Below are 26,650 nucleotides of genomic sequence, written 5' to 3'. Positions count from 1 at the left end.
TAAAAAAAAAAAATCTGAAGACCTTCAACTCCTCCTGCAATTTGAATTTAAAAAATGGCCAAGCTGCTTGTGGTTTAATTTTCTTGGCTTTTCTTTAATGTAGTATAACTTCTAAAAAGTCTATTACAGCTTAAGCTACGTGCATTCACACATGAGCCTTTGCAAAGGGAAGACAAAATGCAGTTTTGCTGGACTTTGGGAAAAGATCATTTTCTTGTGCCATATGATAATGGATTTTTCTGGTTTCATGGCAGCAAAATAAAGAGATAATTATCTTAATGTTAACATTTCATATTTTGTGTAAGAAAAAGCATACCAGTTAACAATTAATAGCCAAGTTTGTGGAATTTAATAGAATGTGATGGGCTTTTAAAAAAATGTCCTTCCCATTTCCCAAACTTAGTTTAAAGTCAGTGAAGGTATTGGCCAAAAAAGGTTTGAAAGTCCAAGGGACCCAAAAGACCAAATGAATCTGTGCATCTAGAAAGCATTGCCCAGTGCACATGTGCATGCACACACACACGTAGCGCTTCCCCGTAGTGAACTTTCAAACCCAGATGCACCACCCCACAGCATGGGATGGGAATGCTGTGCCATGTCCATTCAAGTCCCTGTGGCACTCCTGCCACACCTGCCAATAATCAACTGCGATGATAGTACCGATGCCTTTCCACTAAGACACTGGACTGAACACAGACGCTTTAAACAGCCATCATATCTAGGCCAGCTCATCTGGATTTGAACAAATGACTTCAAGGGAAAATGTTCTTATCCCAGAGCATCCAGAAGTATCCCATCCAGAATACTTTAGGCAGCCATCTCTTTGTTACCGCTTCTTACAATGTCATCTTATTTTCATGGTTTTTTTTTAAATTCTAACTAGATGCTCTGACCTTAGGGAAAAGGTTGGAAAGCATTCTGTTTTAGGAACAATTTTACCCACGCAATGTAGGTATTTCACTTTGGCTGTTCTTTATTAAGGACAGCGTACAAATACAGGAACCTAGCTTTTAAGACCGTTCACCTGCTCCTGCCTTTTTATCTCCCCGTGCAATTATGAAATATTCCATTAGGACTCCATTCTGAAGACATAATTCTCCGTTAGTGACATTTCAACTGATTGCTGTGAAAATGATTGATGCGGCAAACATAGGTTTATACTTTCAGATGAGGGGAAAAACAAACCAAACCGTGGGAGCCAGTGAACTCTCAACAAAAAAAAACAAGGACCTTATTTTTGTGCAGAAATTCTGCCTAACAAAAGCTCTCGCCAAAACTTTGTTTTTCCATAAAATGTGGACTTTATAAACTTTTTATTCTTTCATAATAGCTTTCCTCTGAGCATTACAAATCACTTTGCAAAAAATTAATCAGCCCCATAACTTCCTTTGAACTAGGTAGGCATTATACCCATTTCATTGATAAATGGGTATATAGGCAGGCTGTAACATAGGACTTTCTAGGTCAGACAGTGAATCATAATCACAGCCAGGGACAAAACAAGAGTCCCAATTCTTAATCCTGTTTATCTACTTGACAGCTTTCTCCAGCCAAATTCGCTGCTAGGGAAACTCCACTAACACCGGTAGTTATAACAGCAAAGCATTTGGCCTCCTCTGACATAGCACACTTAATGCTCTGAAATGGGGCTGTAATATCGGTGTCCTGGGATTCTATTTTTATTCCCCGTCAATAACTCAATAAAAATTGTGTTTGCCTTAAAAAATGGTGTTGTAAACTCGACAGAGGTTCAGCAATACAGATTCTGCAGGTCAAGTTCAATGCTCAGCTACATCTCTGCAACCCTTTCTGAAGGTCAGTGGGGTATAACTGCGGGTAGCTCATAGAACTTCATTTTTCTGGGTAGGATACACACGCCAGAAAACAATTTAACTCACCATCCCAAATCCTTTCCTGCTGCAGCACTAGTAGGAGAAAAAAATAGCACACCTTTTTTGTCACTGCAGCAAGGTGGTGACGCATTAAAAACACCCAATGAGTAAATCTGTTGAAAGTACCATTTATGCATTTTTCCTTTTTCCGAATGGAATCGCGCACGGCACCAGAATCGCATGAACATTAAGCACAGTTGATTTATATTGAAGGGCAATGCTGCAGCAAAAATCCAGAATGGGAAGCGCCCATTTAAAGCTCAAGAAAAAAAATAAAATAAAAATGCCTCCTGTCAGGTGCCAATTTCCGCATAGCTGACAGGGCCATAGCACCTAAAAAAGTGGGTTTTGCCTTTACTATGTCATTAATGTGCTCCCGCTTGAGTATCTTGCGAGGCCAAATCATGAGTGAGAACGTTGCAACGATTGGTTTCTTGTACAGATAGCTAGAGTTTGTTTTTCACAGCAGGGGCTCCAAGAAGTCTTGAGAAAGCACCGGGAGGTGAAAATCTGATAGAAGCATTATTCAGATGTGTAAATTTAACCATCTTCAATGAATAAATAGAAAGGCAAGAGAGACAAATGTTGCTTAAGTCTAAAGGCAAGCAAACCCAGACTGGAACAGAATACTCTTCCAGCAATAGGTAATGTCTGTGATGCTTCTGCAAAGCAGTCTTTTTTTTGTGGGTTTTTTATGTCCCTAAGTGGATTAAATCTGGTCATAAAAATGAATTAGTCAATGACTAAGATCTACTGCACACAATCAAATGAAATGTATACCTGACTCCTGCCTTATTAAACTCTCCCAAATGGCTCTTTTCAGGTTTTTTGGGGGAGACAGAATTGGTCGTGTGGCTTCAGACCTGCGGTCCACATAGGTCAATGGTATGTCTCTGACAGTGGATAGTATCGGAAGCTCCTGAGAACGGTGCAAAAAAATCCCATTCTTAGGGGACTGCAAGGGTGGTATTATTCCAAAGCCGGTCAAAGGGAGTTACCTGTTTTCCATTAAAATCTAGTAAAAATTGGAGAAAAAAACCCCCTCCTTTACCTGGGAGTAAAAATGATTAGAAGTCTAGAAAACATGTGAAAAAAGGTTGGAAGAACTGAGATGTTTTGGCTTAGGGAAGACAAGACTAAAGGGTGGGTTTGATAACCTTCAGATATGAAAAGGATGGTTATAGAGGACAACTGTTTTTGTCCATTGCTTTGTAGGTAGCACGAGCGGTAATGGATTTAAATTGCAACAAGGGAGTTTTAGGCTAGATAGCAGGAAGAACCTTCCTAGTGGTCAAGCAGTGGAACAAGGTTACCTCCTGCCAGTTTACAAATGCAAGTTAGACAAGCTTGTGCCAGGTTGGTGTAGATAGAGACCCTCCTGCTTTGGGCAGAGAGTTAGACTAGACTATCTTGCAAGGTCCCTGCCAGCGCTGCTTTTCTAGGAAGGTGTTAGGGCACCACCAAACCCCTCCCCATCACAGGGAAGCCGTAAACAGGACTGCCCCAAGATTTTATCCCTTCCCTACAAAAGCCATCCATGCCCTGGCTCTTTTAAAGCCAAACAATGCCTCTAGGAATAACCTGCCAGTAGAAGTGGATCCTGGCTCAGCTGATATTTTTTTGTAAGTAAAATTCAAAGTATTTTTACTATGTTGCCCTGCAGGGTTCCAATAAGATAAATTAGACAGTGTACAGGTAAGAGCTTCTGTAATACTGCAGTGTCACACGTTCAGCTTTGAAGAGACAGCTTTAAATATTGGAAGAATTGGGGAAAATTATTTCACAATTCTAAATGCTATTTAGGATTTACAGTGGGCCTGATGGAGAGCTGTGAAGTATTTGTCTGATGTGTTGAGGTTGTCTGGCACCTTCTGGAGGGTCACTGAGCCCCTTGCAGCACTTTACATCCATTATCTAATTAAACACATTAAAAGGAAAAGACAGATTTACCGAATGAAAAATGCAGAGAGAGAGGAAGAAAAGTCATATCAAATCTACAGGATATTATGCTACAATCAAGGCTAGCAGGCCTGTAGAATCTATAAGGTTCTTCATAACTTGGGTGATTATCTTTACACTCACAACAGCAGTGATCAGGATACTCATTATTGTTTGATTCAATTTGTAGTGTCAACCTCACATCCTAATCTACAGCAGCCAGAGGCAAAACATATCAGGAGGTAGCAAGAACATCATCTACATTGAATACCTGAAATGTATATATATATTTGTGTGTGTGTGTATACACACACACACACACACACACACACATTTACACACATTAACACACGCACACACGGATGTATACACATGTACACACACACACATACACATGTACACACATGCATACACATGTACATGCAACACACACATGCATACACATACACATACACATATACACACATGCATACACGTACACACATGCATACACACATACACACGCATACACACATGCATACACACGTACACACATGCATACACGTAGACATACATATATACACATTCATACATGTACACACATGCATACACACATGCATACACACGTACACTCATGCATACACACATGCGTACACATGCATATACACGTACACACACACGCATACACGCACACACAAACGCATACACACATACACGCACACACACGTATGCACATGCATACACATTATACACATGTACACACATACACACATGCATACACACGTACACACATGTACACACATATACACACACACGTACACATGCATATACACACACCTGCATACACACACACCTACATACACACACGTACACACACCTACATACACACACACATATACACATGTGTACACACGTACACACCTGCATACACACACACGCGTACACACCTGCATACACACACATATATACACACACGCATACACACACCTGCATACACACACATGCGTACACACATGCACACACATGTAGACACACCTGCACACACACACACGCGTACACACACACGCACGTACACACACCTGCATGCACACACATATACACACACATGCGTACACACATGCATACACACGTAGACACACCTGCACACACACACACATGCGTACACACACACGCATGTACACACACCTGCATGCACACACATATACACACATGCGTACACACACACGTACACACACCTGCATGCACACATCTGCATACACACACACCTGCATACACACATACACGTGTACACACCCCTGCATACACACCCCCCCCCCTGCATACACACACACATGTGCACACCCCTGCATACACACATACACACATCTGCATACACACACGCAACTGGACACACACACACACACTTATACACACACCTGCATACACACACACATACACCTGCATACACACATACACTTGTACACACACCTGCATACACACACACACACACAACTGCATACACCATGCACACACCTGCATACACATGTACACACATACATATATACACACACATGCGTACAGACGTACACACGCATACACACACATGCATACAGATACACACATACACACGTACACACATACATACACACATGCATACAGATACACACATACACACGTACACACATACATACACATGCATACACACATACAGATACATACATACACACACACGTACACACATACATACACACATGCATACACACACAGATACATACACACACACGTACACACACATACACACAGATACGTACACACACATGTATACACACATACATGCATACACACGTACACATGCATACATATGTACACATGCATACACACATACATACATACACATGTACACATGCATACACACATACATACACGCACGTACATATGTACACACATGTATATACACGTACACACATACATATACGTGTGTGTGTGTGTGTGTGTGTGTATAAATAAATTCAGGCAGTCTTGTGTGGGTGTGCATCTAATAGATATATATCAATTCAGGCAGAGTCTTGCTATGGTAGTCACAGTCTGACCCCCTCCCTAGCAATTTGTTTGGTGGGAGTCTAGATCATGACTCAAAGCCAGCGTGACTTTTCTTAAAGGCAGAATGCATTAAAAGGGTTTCACACCATAAGAAAGGATTTTTTTTTTCCAGTCCAAATGTTTGTGTATTTTAAGTTATTTTTCACTCCAACAACTGGCAATGCTATTATCTACCTTGTCTGTTGCAGCCACTCTTGACAGCTAAAACTATTCAAATTAAATCAAAATGACTCAGTACCGAATTCTGTGAAAAAGCATTGAAATCCCGAAATTAGATTTTAATTTTAAATGCAATATCAGTTGAACATGTCACGAACCACTGATTGTTTCTGACATTTTCAGAAGCAAGATAAAATCTCTCTCTCATTTCATACAACGTACCTCCGTGGACTTTAGGAGCGTTATTCCTGATTTGCTGCTTTGAGAGACTGAAAGGCCTCCAGTTAGTGTTATTAGAAATGGAAAACACAGGATGAGATAAATGTAAAAAGGGCGGCGTCACTCCATTTTTCATATTCTCTCTCTCTCTCTCTCTCTTGATTATCATGATCTTTGAGAAGGCAGAACGTATTATAAATGGGATAATCATTTCCTGCTGCAAAGGAGTATTAGGAGGATAAATTCCTGAAGAAATGAAATAATATGGGAGTCATGTAAGAGGTGCTGTGTTATGTACATGCATTCAGCAATTTGTGGACTACATTAAATTCTGGTAAACATTTGATCAAAGCTCTTCACATAGTGACCCGTCTCCAGAGTTACAATCTGAACATAATTGTTCTGTCATAGAGCCAGAGGCAGCGGGAACCTCATGCAGTAGATTGTCATTTTAAAAAATATATCCTAATAAAAGTAGCATATCTGTGGCTTACTCCTGTGTGTTTGTGGCTCTGTACAAGAGTGCTTCCCAATTTTATGTTTTTCTACCGCATTTGCAGATTTTCAAGATTATTCTTGATTTGCATTCCTTATCCCCGGTATCCTGACTATGACTGAAGTGCTGCTTTAAAAGACTTATCTTGACCAATTAATTTTGAAAGAACAAAAACTTAGAAAAAGTGACTGGGCTAGATTATTATCTGCAAAAGGTTTCCCTGTCTGAATGTGGCAAAGAAAAATTCAAGGTTAAAAAGCAATGCTTTGCAATCATTTAAATTCTTGTTAAAATGTTCTGCATCCGCTTTGGTATTTTCGGGGCGCATGCAATATTTGACACTGGAGCCAGAATAAGATTTTGTTCATATTATAAAATCCCTTCCTATGAAGCGCTCCTATCTTTTTACAGATATGCATTAACTAAACTTCACAAAACCTTTGAATCAGGGACCATGTTGCAACCTGGATGTATATTATTGCTAAGCTACAGGTTGGAAAAATGAAGTACAGAAATTTGTGTTGTTTGCACAGTCAATTATAGAGGCAGCACTAGAGCAACAGGAGCCTAGCCTGGCTGTTGCTTGCTGTGAGCACTGGACAGCAGGCCCGTGCAAAGCAGCTAGTATTTGCTTTGGATTCAGATTCGGGCAATCTGGGGGACAGTGGAGGGGCTGGGGGAGTGAGGGGGATGGGGGGGCTCATGCAGAGCCCCCCATGCAGTGGGAGGCAGCAGGGATCATCCCCTCTGCCCAGCTAGTACTTACCAGCTCGGAATCAGCTGCAGCTCCCTGCTGCAGCCACTGGGGACTGTCCGAATCATCAAATCTCTCCGAATCTTTTCCGAGCTTTCAGTTGGTGCGGACCTTTAAATTGGTCCCCTGATTCGATTCAGATTCGGAGATTCAGCCACCGAAATGGGCCGGATCTCCGCCGAATGGAATCACCACCCGAAGCTTCGCACAGCCCTGCTGGACAGTACTACCTCTAGAAAAATTAGTTTTTATGTAGTGCATGAAAAGTACTTCATTTGCTCTCACGGGTAATATCAACACTAACCTAATAGAATTTCTTTTCTAGAGACAGGGCTTATTCATTTCTCAAAAGTGCCATCATTTCAACTGAGCCCAGCATGCTAAACTTTTCATCTGTGAAGCAATGTTGTCTTGAATACATAGGTTGGTACTTAACTGCTACCTACATCATTTAGTATTCAAGATTGTAAAAACCTGCTTCTTATTCCACCGACACTTGTTCTACAGTACAAATAGCATAAAATTTATTTAATAATCTAGACAATGCCAATATGAGACTGCTATTCTCTGCGTGTGTATACGACTATAAAAAGAGTAACTGCTTTGCTCCATACCGTATGGAGAGCAGAGCCGTCTGCTTTGGTTAAGCTCGTGAACAACTCCTGTTACTACAAATCAGCCGTTATAGCAACTGGCTGCCGTTCAGTATGTTACATCACATCATATGTGCAAGCAACATCATCTTTCTCGAAAGAACTAATACAGCAAAGTAACCTTGCACCTACTCGGTTGTACACGTTGCATTATTGTTGGCATTTGTTTTATTTTTTATATGGAATTTATTAGCATTATGTATTATCTATTAGTATGATTATTACTGTGCTAGTTGCGTGTGTTCACACCTGCTGTCATTCATTTGGAAAGAATTTACTTTTCTATCTGCATTCAGAATTTTTTTTAAATGCTCTCTTACAGGAATTCCTCAAGATACAGACAATTTATGCCTCTTTATTTTGATATGCGGACTTAGAAGAATCAAAGATCCTCTTTATTTAGTAGATGTATTTTCAGGTACGTACCCCCGCTGTTGAATATCCCCATGAATGTCCCTACTCTCTCAGCTGGAGACAGAATCCAAACCACTCTGACTTAGTGACCAAAATCACCAGTGTCCTGCAAAACGTTATGGTGTGCAACAATGCAGAATTAATTAGCTTAAATCATAAGACAGGAACGCTCAAATCCTAACAGTGTGAGCGACATGAAAATACTAAGTACCATCTTCAATCGCATTAATCAACTTAATCCCAGAGTGTGAGTGCCGAATGTGTAAATCTGATGAAAATCTGATCCACTTTCCAAGTTGAAGCAATACTACAAGTACTGTTGTCTAAATGCTGCCCATCTCAGTTACAGAGATACTTCCATGGATTTCAAGGAAGGAGGCTACGATATCCTCCGGGGTCCTTTCCAGCCCAAATGTCTATGAAATAGAGACCCAGCATCTGTGTGTGTTTGTCAATAATCAAATAGACATCATTTGATAATACTCAATTTTTGTGTTGCATTTTAGAGTGGCACAGAAAGGAGCCCAATGTCCACCTGGCTATAATTGGACCTACAGTAAGTTTTAGTTGTGGGTTGTTTTTTTTTCCCAATCTAAATAATTGTGTGGGCTCATGCAGGTTTGCTCAACTGGGAAAATTTTCACACTGTTTTCAAATAGGCATGGAGTTAATGGTGTTTGAAATTTTACAAAGATTCAAAGTAGAGTACCAAATTACTGTAAAGACTTTTCATAAGAGGTCTTGAACTGTGGAAATCTAATGTTCCGCTATTTAAAGCTCAGTTTTTTAGTACTGGCTAGAAGAGATTCATTATGGTCTAGTCATGGTGTGCTGACTTGGAAGGGAGACTATGAACCCACTCTCATTGAAGTCAATGGGAAAACTCTGACGTTAAAGCAAGCAGGTCCAGGCCAAAGTTATTGTTTCTTTGTGCTGTAGCACTTAGGAGGCCCACTCAGCATTGATCCCAGCCCCAAAGAGCTGACAGTCCAAGCACAAGAGGGTCTATGTCTGCAAAATGAGCTCTATGGTCTAACTCAGGGGTGAGCAATTATTTCAGGTGGAGGGCCGATTACTGAGTTTTGGCAAACCATCAAGGGCTGCATGACAGGCAGCCAGGGGCAGATAAATATTAATTTTCTAAATTTTTAGGGGCCGGATAGAATGGCCTGGCGGGCCGCATCTGGCCCACGGGCCGCATTTTGCCCACCCCGGTCTAACCTGTATGTAACACCAGGTTAGACTTGGAGGGCATTATACACATGCTCCGGGAGCGTGGGTGGGGGGGGGAAGCTGTGCTTTAATTAGAGCGGTCCTGAGAGCTGCTATAATTAAAGCACCTGGAGCAGCTTGTGCATCAGCGTCCCCATGCTTAAAGATGGCGGCAGGGCTGCTTTAACTAAAGCGCATTCAACGAGCTGTAGTTAAAGCACCCCACCACCGTTTTTAAGCATGGTTATGCTCATGTATAGGCACCCAGAGTCACTTGTCATGTGAATGATCATGTTACCCCATTATACTTCACAGCTGAATTGGGCACAGCCAGGATTTTAAGTCGAAGGAATTTTCTGTACCAAATGGCCAGAACACAGCTAGGTAGCAAGGCAGGCAGCTATAGGTGAAGGAAAATAAAAGTAGAAATAGCCTCATTTCTACTTTAACTTACACTTCCAGCTCCATGGCATACTAGTTTACTCTAGTGTTAGTCTGATTGATCTTTTCTATTGGGCTTCAGATGAGGCCGGTAGACTTGCTTACATTTCCGAAAGAGCTGTAAATTAGCTCCAAGGTGTAAATTAGTCCAAGTCATGGGTTGGCAGTCTGTATCCTGTGGGCTCCATTTGGGTCACAGAGATTGTATCTGCTCACAGCAAAGTCCCCCATGGCCTTTGGGACAGCTGAGGGCTTGTAGGGGTTGCATCCCAGTAGCCTTGGTCCCCTTAGTCTTGCACCCTTTTCTCCCCAAGAGATGCTATTCAGAAGCTAAGAGCCAGTTCATAGCCTGGTGGCTGGTCACACTGTTGTGCAGAGGGCTGTTGCCACTTTTGCCACATTGCAACTAAAACAAATCTCTCCAGTTTGAAATGTTATATTCCGTGCATGCAGCTGATTGGATAATGATATTCATGGATTTTGGTCTCTGAGAGCAGAAGATGCAATATTGCATTTGACTACAGGATCAACTTTTGGAGAAGAAAACATCAGAACATTTGTATTTTAATATTTGCCTCATTATTTATATATCTTTGGGTTGCCCCCCTGAATTTTAACTGTATACTCTAAGAGGAGAAGTATGGAGTTTTGTGCATGAATGAGGTTGTCATACATAGTAAAGGATAGTAGTGGTCATATATGAGGGTTTTTCACCGATACTTGTATTAGAGAGCATCTGCAGGGACGTCAGGGTGATACCACATGCCTGCTGTTCCATGATATACTTCTAGCAGGTGATATACAGTGTGAAGGGTCTACGGGATACTGCAGGCAAAGTATACATGGAGAGAGGGGATGGCAGATTTTGGTCTAATAGCTGCTACCTTGGTACAAAAGACTAGTATTGCTGATTTTCTACAGGTAAGGTCATTGCTGTAGAGGCTACAGAGGCTTTGATTTAGCACAGGTCTGCTAACAGATATAAAAAGCAAAAAACAAAACCAGCATTTTACCAGAAGAGGAAGCGCGTTAGTTCGACCTGGCTCTCAGCATCTGTATAGATCAGGCACTTCAGCAGGGCTTTTTGGAGCTTTTTTCTAAAGCTGATTCAATTAGCTATTAGATAAAAGCACCAAAAAGCCAAGTCGAAGCGTGTGATCTGTTCAGATGTTGGGGGAGCCGGGTCCATCTAACGCGATGCCTCTTCTGGGCGTGTGCTGGGCTCAAAAGTGAAGTGCCATTTTGGGGGGGGGGTTTCCCCATGTCTATAAGCAGTGTGCTGTTTTTCCCCTCAAGTGCTTTGCTGCCCAGGAGCCTGGAGCTCAGTACCTTGCCTTGAGAGGTTTTTCAGTTGAAGTTACCCATAAGGACGGCTTGCTACAATATTTGGTAAAATGAAATTCCAAAGAAAGATGAGATTGGTGTCCATCTAACCAGCCGACTCATCTCAAATCCCAAGAAGTGTTTGTTAATATGTGCAAGCATGTTCAGCTGGGCTCTGGCCTGTGCATCTGCAAGTAGTTAGTCCTGTGATAATCTTAATTCCTCCACTAAGTAATCTGTTTTGCCACCTGCACGTGTTTAAATCTGCTTATGCAAGATTGAAAAAGCAGATTTTAGGCTGCAGTCCTGCAAACACACAGGTACGACTTCAGGCAGGAGTAGACCCATTAACTTTGATGGGGCTACTAACCTGTATAAAGCTCAGCAAGGGTTTTCAGGGTCAAGGCCCTGCAGGTAATCTCTCAGATTTTCTCTCCACGTTTATTCTCCAGATTTACATGGATTGACAGTTTCCCTTTAGCGTAAGCACAACGGAGCCATTACCTGGTAAAATTAAAAAGCTGAATTAACACCTCTGTGGTTAATAAAATGTTATAGTCTTGTCCTGCTGTGTCCTTCTGAACCATTGCCCCTCTCCTGGATCTGGTAGACTTGCTGGGATGAAGTATGCCTTCCACCAGGGTTGGTATACTGCAGTTTGTCTTCCCTCCCACCTCTCATTTGTAGATGCAGAGGTGCATGCCTCTGTTTCATTCAAATGAAATTATTTTAATGCCATTTCGGCTAGTCTGAATTCACACACAATTAACAGTTGTCAGCTGGCACAAAACGATGCTAGGCTCCTGTCTGACACCAGGCAAAGTCTGGGAGGGGGAATGTTTAGAATTGAAAAAAATCATCATAGACATTTATATTGGTTTTAAAGTTTCACAGAAGTGTTCTTATATGATCCACACTTCAGGCTAAATCTGAGTTGACAGCATCCTTTGAAATGAATTATACATAGTACCGATTAATATTAATGTGAGACTACAAGTTTTACATAGGAATTTTTCTCTTTCCTTTGATTACCGTGGCTTTGTTTAACCTTTTTGTAAAGAGCACGGAAAAAAGATACCATTGGAAACTCAGATTTTGTAAGTTTAGGGGGTAGCCGCTGTCACGGCCATTACAATTCTGGTTGCTCCCCACGCTGTCCAGATGACATTCAGTGTATTTCACAGTATTTGCTGCTATTATCAAAAGCCCCCCTCCCTGTAATCATGTGATTAGGATTCAAAATTATTATTAAAATAAGCAGGCTTCCAGTCCTCATGGTAGCTGAGAACATTTCGACAGTGTGGCTGCCCAGCCACAAAACAAGGCAGCAGATAAAAGCACCCACTTCTTCTTCTTCTTCTTCTTCTTTTTTAAAAGAAAATTCAGGATTTTATAACTAGCTCTTTGACTTGCAGGGACTAGTCATACTGTCCTGCTGTGCAGAGGGGCCAGGACAAAGGCAGGCTTCACATAAGCCAGTTCAAGCTTGATTTTTGGGCATTTAAATGTGAGCTGCATGGACCTTGTGTTAGGAAGGGTAAAACTCAGCCTTCTCTCATCACAGGAAGGTTTTGTGTGTCATTATTTGCAATTATCACTCCTTTGAAGTCCATCTGTAAAATAGAGACCAGACTGATTTTAAAAAAGAAAATCAGAGCCTTACTGTTCTCTGCTTACATGCCACTTGCAGGTTTTTTTTCCACGAGTTCGGTTGAGCACAGTGCCCGAGTGTACAGCAGCACTTTGCAGAGAAAACTCAAGCCACCTCTGAGCGCACCAGCTCTCAGTTTGGAAGCAGGATAGCCACCTTGTACTAATTATCACTAACGATCACTGCAAGATGAAGCAGAATAGTGCCACATGTACATGACTACGCTGCTTCTGGTCAGGAGCCAGCACTGTTTCGCTGCACAGTGCTGCTTTGCACAGTATCTATTGAGTGATTTTTTTTTTTTTTAGTGATAATTGTTTGTTAAAGAGATGCAACGTTCATCAGAAGACAAGACCTTGGTAAAACCATTGCTGGTACCATGCCAGACTGTTTCTGTTGTGGATTTATACTCATTCCCAAGGTGAGGAAAGAAAGCTCCAGGTGACCTTAAAGCACCCTCTGTTCTGGGCCAAGCTGGGACCATAATGACCCATAGGCCTGACCAGAGACCGGGTGGAGAACCAGACAGTCTTGTCCAACCTTTTTCTGTCTTCAATCTGCTTTTTCTAGCAAGTGATTGGGACAGCACAAAGCAGCTCTTAGTGCATAGAAATATATTCTCAAGATTCATTTTTGCATGAGATACCTGTGGTTTGGGAAGTTGATCTACTGCAGCAACTGTTCTGATTCACAACCAGAGAGCAGCTCCAGAGCCAATCTCCCTCTGAATTAGTTTTCTGTGACCCTAAAAGCTTCCAGGAAGAAAACATTTTTGATGGGAAAATAAGTAAGAGCTGACTGGGCAAATAGGAATTTTCTTCGTACTCATTTAGTTTTGGACTTTATACATTTCCAGACATACCCTGTCATTGAAGTCGCGTTCACGTTTTTCTTTCTAAGTTCATTTCTTTCCACTCTGATACACCACAAGATTTGAAAGTGAAGTGGTGTGGAAGAGAAATCTGGAACAGGTATAATGCAGCGTGCATCAAAACATGCAGTTCCTGCCACAAGTGAGGATTTTAGGCACTTAATTTGCTTTGCTTTTTTTCTTGAATGAGTTTTATTACAGTAAGTAACCAGCATCCCCATATTAATGTATACAGCACATGCAGAGAGGCCAAAGAGCTGAACAGACTTTTAAAAAAACCTCTTAAAGCATTTTAAAATATATTTAAACATATTCTCCCCCAGAGCAGGCTCCCCACGTTTTATTAAAACAGATTTGTTTCGGATAAAGAAAGCATCTTTGTATGCCAAAATAAATCTCATCTCTATTTTGTATATGTGATATGCTTGTGTTGATTCTCATACCCCAGGATTTCACTGAAACCCATGGAATTACTCTTGGAGTGCAGTAATATTTATTTGTGAACATCACCAGCTGCCTATTAGAAGTTAGCAGGATCTAACAGATTAATGCAGTTTTGTGGATGTGTTTACAAATCATCCCACACATCTGAGCAGACCTATTTACTCAGATGGTGTTACTTGTGTAAACACAGCGTACAGGCTCAGGTACTATAATGCTGTTGAAAATTTTATCTTTTGTCTCCCTCCCACACTTTATTTTTCCTTATCTCGGTGTGTCTGATTAATAATAAAGATACTTGAAATGGAAGCTAAATTTCAGCAACTCTCCCTTGCAGGAATAGGAGCTGACAGCATCTCTTTCTGAAAAAGATAAGATCCCTTTGCAGAATTTCTGTTCATTATAGCCTCGTCTATTGTGGTGTAACCTCTTTTGCCACAATAAACTCTTGAAATCCCCTAGAGCGGTACCATGTAATTTTTAACCACAGGCACGGAAAGTACAGCATATTGCTGTGTGTATAATGATACTATTTTTCATTGACGACTATTTTTGCATCTGTCTGACTTCTTTCTGTAGCTGTTAAGACTATCTTTGAGCTGAATAGCAAAGAATCCAGGGATGGATTGGATCGATCAAGTCATCTTGCCCATCTCCTTAATAATGCACTGTTGTTCCTTATACATTTCCCAGTGTATTTTCTTTTGACATTTTAGATGAACCAAGTGGTGCTGCTTCTACCACTTAGCTTAGACAAATCATTCCACAAGCCAATAGAGAAGTCCTCCCCGTATGCAACCAATATTTTTCCTTTCTTAGTTACACCCCAGTTTTGCTGCGTATGCCCCACAATCTTCTGCTGTACAGAATAAATCCTCTCCATCCTTGATGGTTGCATCCTTCAGTAACTCAGGCTACGTCTGCTTCCCCCCAGCTGCTTAGTCCACAACTATATACTCAACTCTTAAAAATTCCTCTTGATTTAGATCATCATAAGACTAGTTTAATCAAACACAACAACACTTCTGCATGCACTTAATTACAAAGATCAAAACATATTTAATTATGTGTGTATATATTCATACCTAAACATATATATGTTCCTGCCCCCTCTCATTAATGATCCTTGCTAGGACATCTGAAATAGCATAATCCCCCTACTAAGAGGTAGTATAACCGTGGCTTAGCCATGCATTCCCTGCTCTAGAAATCATGAGACACAAGTCCAACTGTTGACTTGCTTGGACACCTGACTTCACCTGCTAGTGTCACTGTAGTCTTAGCTGGAAAATGGGGCAACAGCAATTTTCCAGAAGTTATAGCAGGACTGAAACTGTTGGGAGGCTCAGTTTATTAATGTTTGCAGCCATGCTGAGATTTTGAGGTAGAATGAAGTAGAAAATAATATTTTACTAAAGAGCACCTAGCATCTTTGAACAAGGGGCTTTGTAAATAATTGGCTTTTTGAGTCAGTGGCCAAGTCAAACATAAAAAAAAAAGAAAGATGCAGCAAAACAGAAAAAAAAAAATCTCACCAAAGTCTGGTAGTTTTAGGGTGAACGGAATAGGTTGTTTGACCCAAAACCGGAAGGATTGATTTTTCATGGCCAAGAAAAACCACAGGCTGGTACTACGATATGATTGCTATTGCGTCCCATTTTTACCAACATGGAGATGAATTGTGAGACAGGATCCAAATCCATTTTCTCCCATGTTCAGAGCAGGGAGTTGAGCTTGGATGTCCTACCTCTCCCAAGAGCTTCCTAACTAGTAGGCTACAAAGTCACTCTCATACTCTTGTCTCTGTCTCAATGAGTATTTAAGCAGTCCATAAGAAATGGAAGAGCATCAACAGGAGAGACTAAGAGCCATCCTGTGCACCCCACAATGTCATACTGAACAGCGGCTAATGTGGTCTCTTGGGGGGAAAAAGATACATCCAGAGCCCCTGAGCCTGAGGACAGACATGAACCCAACACTCCCATACCCTCGGCGATTGCACTAACCACTCGCTTATTAGTTCAAAGATTGAACCACAATCCTGAAGACGCCTCACCACCATCTTTAGCGCTTAATTTCCTTGGTTTTTATTACAAGTCCCCAAACCTGAACATTTTGGAAATGCCAGAACATAAATATGCTATTGTTCTATTTAGCCAAGACTATTTGGGTCCCATTTGCTGAAGAGCTTCCTTGGTCCTGCCTTTATTTTTGACAAATCATTCAATAGCCCCTCATAAAGTACCACCCAGCTCTTCTGCTTCATACGACTTCCAGCTGCTTTCTTTTCCAGCTGTTGGCCAAGGAGGCTGGAACAAGCAGAGTTGAAGTGCAGTAGATCAACCAGAAGACAATGAAAATGATATAGCCAACTGTGAAATGGAATAAGAGTCCTGAGCCGCAGGACTTTTGGTTGTAGCCGTGTTGGTCTAAGGACACAGGCAGGCAAGGTATTTTGAGCAGATGTGATCTCTTTTATTAGACCAGCTGAATCGGTGGAAAAAAAGCTTGCTAAGACCTTTTTCTCCAACTACTCAGTTGGTCTAATAAAAGTGATCACATCTACCCAGATCACCTTGCCTGAGCAGCAGGATGCAGTTTGGTGGGTGGAGTTGCTTAAAGTCCCTCATTGTAGGCATTCAAGACAACAATTGAATATGCAATTCATTCCCAAGCTTAGTCTTAAAGCCGCACAGTCAAAACCTAGTGATGTACGCCTGCTCAGTCAGTGATCAAAGGTTTTAATAGGAGGTCACCCACAGCTATGAAAAAGCCTCCTCTTGCAGCAGCAGTGTCAGAAGCTCACGTGCGGCCGATACCAAGCAAAACCTGTCCTTATCGAATGGGTTTGCAGGCATAGCTCTTTCAAACTTTGGGTAGCTTTCAGGGCACGATTTTTTGATAGAACTGCAAATGCACTAAGAGCTGTGCTTCCCACAAAGCTCAGACAGCAGCAGTTCTCTTCTCAGCCTAGCAAAGACATTTCTGGACCACTACTTTTGTTTAAGCTCATTTTCAAATGGCAGTTGTTTGATGCTGGGTTTTTGGTTGTAGCCGTGTTGGTCTACAGGCAAGCCATGTTCGTCTATAAGCAGGCGAGGTTCTTTGAGTGGATGTGGTCTCTTTTACTAGACCAACTGAGGAGTTGGAAAAAAGTTCTTAGCAAGTTTGAAAGCTTGCACCCAAAAGCTTGCTAAGTACTTTTTTCCAACTACTCGGTCTAATAAAAGAGATCACATCTACTCAAAGAACGTTGCTGCCAGTTGTTTAATGCAGCAGTTTATAGAAGGTCCTCCTGGATTTTGATCACCGTAGGCCTTGTGCTTCAGCAAAGACATCTCTGTCTTGGTGCAATGTCCGATCCATGACTCCTTGCAGTATCAAACATGCCTGGCCTGCCAGCAAACTAGTGCTTGTTTAGTAGGCTGACCTGTCCCATTAGATATTGTTTCTTGCTGTCTGTGCATCCACAGTGTTGTCAGTGCAACAGCTTTTCCCCTTATAAACTATTTGTCCAGGGCCAGCTGCCTCTCTGTGATCTCTTATGAACTGATGAGATGTAAAATCCTGAAAAGTTTTCCTGTAAAAAACTATATTTTGGGGAAGGGGAGGGGTTGTTTAACAGGACGTACTCGGCAGTTCCCAAAGTCTGACGCATTGCGCACTACCCATTTAAAACGATGCAACCTTAAGTCCCACCAGCAAATTTTTCAGGTCGACCTTGAGTACCACCAGCAGATTTTTGTCATATAAATAATTATAATAAATCTGTTAACGCGTACCGCTGACAGGTTGTCTGCGTACCACTGGCGGTACCCGTATCACAGGTTGGGAACCGCTGGTGACTGGTGCAAACTCCTGCTTGGCATGTTTGTAAGGAACACAAAATAAACCAGCTGGCTGTGCAAGGAATCACACCATGCAAATCTTGCTACATAGGTACATCCTTTTCCCCAAGATCAGCGGTTCAAACACTGTGGCCTGGTGGTTCCTCGCCATCCAAACGCAGCATTTTCTGAACCAAGCCGCTAATATTTTTGGTCAAAAAGGGTCAGTCTGCTCATTTAATGCCTACAATGAGGGACGTTAAGCAACTCCACCAACCGAGTAGTTGGAACAAATTCTTAGCTAGGTGACTCGGTGAACTAGTGTAGTTAAGTCGTACAAGCAATCCATTTACAGCTTACATGAACATAGGCAGCCTTTAATGCAAGCATAGATCAAGGCTCAAATTCACACCTCTGGATCTCTAGCAAGACACTGAAACCGTTCTGCCACCACACCCCGCCGCACCTTTGGGTGCCAGTGTAATCACATTGGTAATGTAGAGCATCCACTTATTTGTCTGGGATGGACCGTCTACATCCATGAGCGCGTGAATGGAGCTTGTAGTGAAGTCGCTATCGGGAGAATTGCTTCATCAGGACATTACCTGCCTTGAAAGTAAATCAGCGTTTCAGCCGGGTTCTCACGGTTTGGGCCAGGCACCTTGGATCCTCTACCGATGAAACCATCCATCGGACAGGGACAGTATTTATGACACAGGTAGCCATTCCTTGCCTCACCGTGGTACGGCTGGGTTAGGCACCAAGACCTAACAAATCGCAAGAGTGACGAACTGCATTTTTAGCCGTCTTCCTAACGGCAGAAGAGGAAAGACTAAATCACATGGTCGCTTGTAAATATTGCATTGACTTTAATGGGAAGAAAGAAAAATCCCTTCAGTGCAAAATTTAGCAACAAAAGTAGTATTTTAGGGGAAAGCCAAAAAAGATATTTATGATGAAATAGCGGTCAGGAAGTTCAATATAAAATGTCAGAGGAACCTGAAACTTGACAGATTGATTCAGAAGACTGATCTGTTGGTCTGCTGCTAGAAGTAGCAAATACCAAAAACTTCCTCAAACTTCCCTGAGCACAACCACCATCAAAAATACCCAATGAGACAGAGTTTTACAAGGCTATTCATTATTGCATGCATGGTAAGAATTAATTTCCAAGTGTCATAAAGATTGGCATGTGCCCTGAGTGGGTTGCCCCTTTGGTTTCCTGCAGAAATTGTTCCCAAGCTGAAAGGACAAAATAGCAGTTTTAAACTCAAGCCTTTAAAGTGTGTGATTGGGGTTTTTTAAATTTTGAAATAACTTGAATAAGCATTTTGTGACCTATAGCAAAGAATGGTATTTATTTGACAAGCTTCCTTTGGAATAATTGCGCACTATATGTTCCTTCGAAAAGGAGAAGCAGCACATGAGCGGGGAGCAGATATTAAACTATACTGTCCCCAGGTTTAAAAAGCTGCACGTTGTGCAGCCTCTCATAAATCAACTTAATGTATTCAATCCTCCTCTTTAATCAAAAAAAAAAATGTAAAAAAACCCAAATCCTGTGCTGTCCTTCGTGCTTCTGTCTAGTTCCGATTTCCAAATATCTATTTGTTTTTTTAAAACTTATTAAAGCAACAGCCTTTAAGAGACACTCTGGAAATAAAGTCTGCTTGACTTCATTTCCTGTGTCTATAAAACTGTTTTTAATAAGCCTAGAATACTTCTCCTTTTATCTTCACGCATTTTAGACTTTTATGTTTATTAGTTTTTCAAACTAATGCTTCAAACAATGCCAGTATTTTAAATCTGCTTGAATATGGCCATCAGCATGCTGAAGAGCACAGGATTCGGGGCGAGGCTGGCTGCGTGTTGAGAAGCAAAAGTGGGAAGGAAGGCTCGTTGCTTCCCTCTGCCGACAGCCCCGAGAGCATCAGACCCAGCACGAAGGACAAATGCTGGGTCTCTGCCACTTGGGTGCACCCAGCTCCTAGCATCATGCTCCGGTTCCTTTCTATCCCTGGGGCAGGTTGTCTTCGCACTACTGGATTGCCATGTGGCACGTCAGCACCCAGTTAATAATCATTTGCACTACAGTAGCCTTTGAGGAGCCATTTGAAATCCAAGGCCCACTGCAGTGAAGTTAGTAGACCAGAAGAGACCACCTCTGTACCCAAGGACTTCCATTGTGAAGAGGGGGAAAGACATGATTCTCCTTACCCATCCTATGGAGAAGAGTTGTGATCAGAGTGACCGACTTGCCCAAGGCTAAGAAGAAACCTGCATCTGGCTGGGAACTTGGTCTCCTCAAGGGAAGGAGCACACAGTGTGCTAGGGTTTGACTTTACAGCACCGTCTGCTTACGATTTGAAAAAAAAACCCCAAACCCCCAAAACAGGACTTTACTTTCAGCTCAGCATGCCCCCGTGCCATGTGCAACGCATTCCCAGAAGAGGCATCACAGTAGTTTGACCCGGCTCACCCACCGTCTGTATAGATCGGGCGCTTCAGTGGGGCTTCTTGGTGCTTTTATTTAATAGTTGCTTGAATCAGTTATCAGGTAAAAGCGCCAAAAAGCCCTGCTGAAGCGCCCGATGCTGGGAGTCAAGTTGACCTGATGCGTTTCTTCTTTCAGTAAAGTGCTGCTTGGGTTTTTTTCACGTCTGTCAGTGGCCATTACTGTGACCCTGCACCAACTACCCGTGGGTATATGCTTAGTGGGTATTAAATGCCAGTTCACTCATTCTACTTTGAACTTGGGGGAAGCTCTCCTAGTGTGCACCAAGGGCACCAAGTGCACCAAGTGGCTGCAAGAGGAATAACAGAGCAGTTTATGTTCACCCCCATCTTAGCCGAGTACTGTTGTCCACAGGTAACTATGCGCTAGCAGTCCAGGGCCTTGATCTCAAGGTCATTTCTCTCTAGAACAAAATGTGACTCTACCAAATGCAGTTTTCTATGGCATGATTTAACCCCTACTCTTAAAGAATAGCATATTTTTGCAAATACTGACCCATGGAAGTTTGTATTTTCCTTTAATGTGTGTATAGCACTGCTATGTGGAGACATAACTCTGTGTGTGTTTCCTTTTTAGGTTGACCCACTCTTTGTAAGCGAAGTCAAAGAAAAGATTAAAAGGCAAGCTGTCGCTGTTATGCTCTTTGTCAGTTTAAACAGAAGTAGGCGGCTCCCGAGCTTTGTTGTCTACGCAGATTCTTGCATTTAGGGGTGCAGTCCGTTGCCTGCACGTCTAACCAACTAGCTCCGATATTTCATTTGCGAGCCCTATGCAAACTCTAGTACACGTGCTTTCAATTTCCCACAATCAGATAGCCCCTGCATGTCAGTCTGTGCTAGCTCACAGCTAATTTAGAGGTTGAATCCTTCCCTTTATAATCTACATGCCTTTTTTGCAGTCTGCTCTTCGCCCTTGCTTCTCCAAGTGCTGACATGCTGGTGGTTGGCAAGTGAGTGGGTGGACAAGATAACCTGCCGTGGCCTTTCTTTGTCTCAAGTTTATATGTTCTGTAATTGAAGCGTATAAATTTTAGGGAGCAGATTTTCTTCTGCTGTACGTAAGAACTGCCTGGCTGGAACAGAACAAGAGGCCGGTTTCCTGGCTGGTTGCTAGTGCCGGTCGGATAGTTCGGGGCACAGTTAAAAATCTGCACAATATTTGTGCTCTGTAGTGCCATTCCTGGGAAGAAAGCTTCCTGGCTTCTTCTGGGTAGCTGGCTCAAAACCTTTTCATGCAGGTTATTTTAAGTGACGGTCTATATTCCCCAGGTGTGGCATGCGGCCCCAATTCTGCCGCAGCTTGTACAGTCACTTTACACCTGTACAACCTGGTGTAAATGCTACAAAACCAGAATTGTACGGTCTAGAAAGGTAGATGAACTGGGACTCAATGGAACCAGAGTTATGTTCATAGATCCCTTACTAAAGTGCTTTGCCCTTCTCCATGCCTCTGTTTATCCTCACCCTCTTTTCCTGTCATGTCTGTATATAGACCATAAGCTTTTCTGGGAAGACACCAAGGTTTACAGTATATTTATACAGCACCTGGTGCAGTGGATCTCCAGTCTCAGATAACATGTTGGAGGCACTGCTGGAGTACGTATGAGACAATTATATTATTTAGTAGAAGTGTGAACTACTGCACCGATTCTAGTCTTACGACTTCATACAAACAGAAGCTTATCTAAGGATCTAGTAATATTATAGCTAGACTCATAATAGTACTCTTGTTGTACCCATTTTACAGATAGGAAACTGAGGAAAAGAGAGGGACAAGTCATTGTTAGAGTTGATATCAGGACCACGATTCCTGACTGCCAGGTTTGTTGTAACCCCTAGGTTATAATTAGCTCCCCTAAATTCTCGGAAATAAACTCCTTAGTGCACAGTAGGAGATGGCCTAACTATTTCCGTTTTATTTCTAGGTCACCTGGGGTGCATTTATTACAGGAGATACCTCAAGATGATCTGCATGCTGCTGTGAAAAGATGCTTTGCCGTAGTGAACAGCTCCATTTCGGAGGGGATGTCTGCTGCAGTCCTGGAGGTAATTGTTTCTAAGCACGGAGGCTGTGCAGAGGACACATCTCAAATTGCCTTGTATATGTTGAAATCGGTGTCAACGTTTCTGTCTTCTATTTTAAAAGCCAGCAAAGACCAAACCAAACCGGTTTCTTCACAAGAGTTAATAGAAGTTTCTCTCTTAAATCGGACAGGTTTTTAAGGACAGGATGTAATTTCATCAAGCCTGTTAAATTAATGTTACAGAACCTTAGGTATGATAATTATTCTGATTTACTTTGACTGTCAGATAGTCATGGTTCAGTATACCCTTCCTTATAAAGTTGCTAGAAAGCGCTTTAATTTATTTTTACATCATGTTCAGAAGCGAGGCAAAAGGCTGGATTTGGTTACTTAATTCTGTAGCGATTAACCATGCCAGACTTGTTTTATTCATCTGCCATACTGGTGGCAAAAAATTATTTCAGAGGCTCTCCCTGCTTACTCTCACAGGCCTCCAAAGGGGAGAAAGCAATGGGTTTACATGGCGCGGGCTGGAAGCGTCCCAGGGTTTTGGTGCACCACTGACTCGGGGAAGTTGGCTACCTATTGCATCCCCGCCACCATTTCCTGCAGCAACTGTGTGCTTCCCTCCAGGGTGTCCTAACCGACAGCTGGATTTCCCTGGCGAGGGATCGGGGAGATGAGGAGACAGAACCACCGCTGTGGATATCCATCACCTCAGCACAAATAAACCCAGTCTTTAAAAATCAAGATTTTGCTGGGTTTGGGACCTGCTTTCCTCCCAGAGGTGGGGACTAGCACAGGGATTTGTAGAAATCTCCCCCGAGGATTTTTTTTCTTGCTGGAATTTCCAGGAAAAAAGAAAAGATCCCCTCCTTCGGCTTTTACTACAGGAGGGAACGGCGCTGCTGACCACACGCAGGGCAGTTTCTGACACACGCTTGATGAGTCAAAAGTAGGATCATACTTGTTCACTTTTAAAGAAACCACCTGCCTCGTTTCAGGGTTGAGGTCTGCTCTGCTTTGTTGAAGCTGCGATCCTGACAAGTTGTGGTTCAGACCGAGTCAGTTAGTGGGAAGTGTTCGCCTAAAACAGACTGTCATTATTTTCATACCAACGCCACTAAACAGTTGATTATTGCTTCCTGGGGAGAGCTGCCTCGCTATAGGCTTCTATTATGTAGTTGCAATGAGTAAGCTTATTTTCATTCCAGGAGCAGGTCTGCTACACAACCCCTGGTCTCATTGAAAGCCATTATAGAAAGAGAATGGTAAATGCTTTCCTATTCATTGCTCTGTCAGTTTTTTAAAACTTGCAGCACCACTAAGCCACAGGAGCTTGGTTGCCTTTACCACACACCTTGCTCAATCACTTACAAGGCTTCCTTCCTTCTGATTCTCTCTTCCCTATTAAAAAAACAGTATTTTGGAGAAATAATCCCCCAGATGCATTCATCAGCATTTTTCCATGTTGGATTTACTTTTATCTCCTACTTGCACAGAAGATCCTTCTGGGCTATTTGTCTTTCCTTACTGGTGTGTGCATCGTGTCTCCACTTAAGTCTTGTCTGTAGTTTAATCCATTTGACATGACTGCAGAGACTTGCTGTGCTGAAAGTGGGGATCTATTATGGTAACTTTGGTAGCTGAATACACTAGGGCCAGGGACAGAAGTTACACAGAAACTGGTTTAAGTGATCAGATCCCTGTAACAGAACAGAAGTTCAGTGCACTCAGCCACTTTCAAAGCATCAGAAACTGGTTTGTGATAAACCTGGCTGAATGTAGTATCAGCCTACACCCCTGTATCAGACTTAACTCATTTAGGTCAAACTATTTTATGAAACTTCTGTCCCAGACCCCTTCCTGGTTCAAGTTAAATCACAGTCCCCCAGTATCCCAGCATGCTTTGCAGCCCTAGGCTGTCTGTGCCAGAGCAGCGAGGGCTGTGACAACAGGGTGGGGGTGGGAAACCCAGCTGGGGACTGCAGCCGGGTCTGCCTGAAAGGGGGATAGTGGGGGGGCAGCTGGAGTGGAGGGGGTGGGGGCAGGGGCAGGGGCAGGCAGGCTCAGATGGAGGGGAGGGAGGGGGATTTAAACCCCCTCTCCTACCCGCACGGGATCCCAGCCAGGGTATGTTTGGCAGGGAACCAGCAGAAGACCAGCAGACTACACCCCCCTCCCCACCTATGGCAGAGACTGAGACAAGCAGTTGATAAGGGGAGGGAGAGGGGGCATAATTCCCTTCATCTCCCCCAGGCCATGGGGGAGGGGGAAGAGCCTGGTCCCCTGCCACCTGTGAGCACAGGGCAAGCCCCTGCAAGAGCAGACTGAGAGGTGGGCAAGGCATTGGCAAAGACCTGGCACAATCATCACATGTATGTGCTGGAGACAGAGCTAAGGGAACAGGAGAGGGTCCCAGATTGCTTGGGCTGGTGTGACCAAAGAAAGCAGAGAACTACATTTATATTATAAAGAAGAGCCTTGAAAAGGTGGGCGACTGGAATACCTAGGCAGAGACAAAGACACTGAATGCATAAGAGTCCTGCCAAAGGTGCTAGAGGTGACAAACGTACTAATGTCAAGGCACAAGGGGGACAAGAGGGTGCAAGTGCATCTGTAAAAACCCAAGTAGAGATGAGGCCTGTGGGACTGCCACTCCAGCACCTAAGACCACCTGCTGATTTCCCAAGAAGGACTTTCTGAATATCTAGCTGTAAGGAGACACTCTGCCCTCAGGATTATGTAAGACTTATGCAAGACTTTTTCTTGTCTTATTGGTTTATTACATCTCATTTTAAGTTAGACTTAAATTCTGTGCGCTCTCACTTTGTTTTACTGGGCTTATCTTAGGCAAAGATTGTTGGTTGGTGTTTGTTATGTGCTTGAGGTTGCAAATTGCTGTGATCGATACCTGCTCGCTTCAGAGCAAGGACTATTCTTGTTCAAGCTTTTATGAATTCAGTGCCACTACCTTTGTCCCCACCTACCCACTGCTCAGGCTGGCAGCCTCAAGCAGGGAGCAGGGGGAGGGGGAGGCAGAAGCTTGGCAGGCACTGTACCCTACCCTGGCAGACCCGGGTTGGGGTCCCGTGTGGTCCAGCGAGGGGATTTAAACCCTCACTCTCCAGTGTGCTAGCCCTGGGCTGTCCACACACCCTCTGCTGCAACAGGGAGGGGGAAAAGCCTTGGAGCTTCAGTCCCTTCCTTTCCACAGAGGCGGGGAGGCGTGCTCTAATGCCCCCCAGCTTCCAGCCTGAGCCACTGCAGGCATGCGGCTGCATTTCCTAAATCAAAAGTGAATGTCTCTTCACTTGCTTCTCAGTTTAATCTCTGCAGTTTAGACTAACATGAAAAGACTGAAGCGATTCAGCCTTGGGCTTTTGACTATCTGTAGTTAGCCTGAAAAACCTGCAGAGTAACTGAAATGGAAAAATGAAGCTGTGAACTGTGGTAAGTCGTTAGCTGTTTTGCTTGTACATTAAGCCATTTAACAAGCTATGTACTATCAGACTCACAAATCCAAACTCATGTAAACAGAACTATGCAAGTACCATGACTGGTAGTACACTGGGAAGCTCAATCCAATTAGGAATTAATGACAGTCTATGGACCGCAGTGAATGTAGCCAGGCCTGTGGTTATCCAGTGAGAAGCTATCCTAAGGCTACTAGTTTTCAGTGATTCATAGATTCATAGATGTTAGGGTCGGAAGGGACCTCAATAGATCATCGAGTCCGACCCCCTGCATAAGCAGGAAAGAG

General features: G+C 42.8%; 1 protein-coding gene across 1 annotated transcript in view; it reads left to right on the top strand.

The window, feature by feature from the left end:
* Window positions 1-26,650, top strand: part of GLT1D1 (glycosyltransferase 1 domain containing 1) — a gene marked incomplete at its 5' end in the record, with an annotated part of 90,274 nt that overhangs the window by 42,620 nt on the left and 21,004 nt on the right. Inside the window, 4 exons of the mRNA XM_025195671.1 lie at window positions 8,492-8,587; window positions 9,090-9,139; window positions 21,441-21,484; window positions 22,789-22,909. Coding sequence (XP_025051456.1) covers window positions 8,492-8,587; window positions 9,090-9,139; window positions 21,441-21,484; window positions 22,789-22,909 — 311 coding nt within the window. The remainder of the gene's footprint in view (window positions 1-8,491; window positions 8,588-9,089; window positions 9,140-21,440; window positions 21,485-22,788; window positions 22,910-26,650) is intronic.

The sequence above is a fragment of the Alligator sinensis genome, unplaced genomic scaffold (genome assembly GCF_000455745.1).
Source record: "Alligator sinensis unplaced genomic scaffold, ASM45574v1 scaffold628_1, whole genome shotgun sequence".
NCBI lineage: Eukaryota > Metazoa > Chordata > Crocodylia > Alligatoridae > Alligator > Alligator sinensis.
This window is presented reverse-complemented; position numbering and strand designations above follow the sequence as displayed.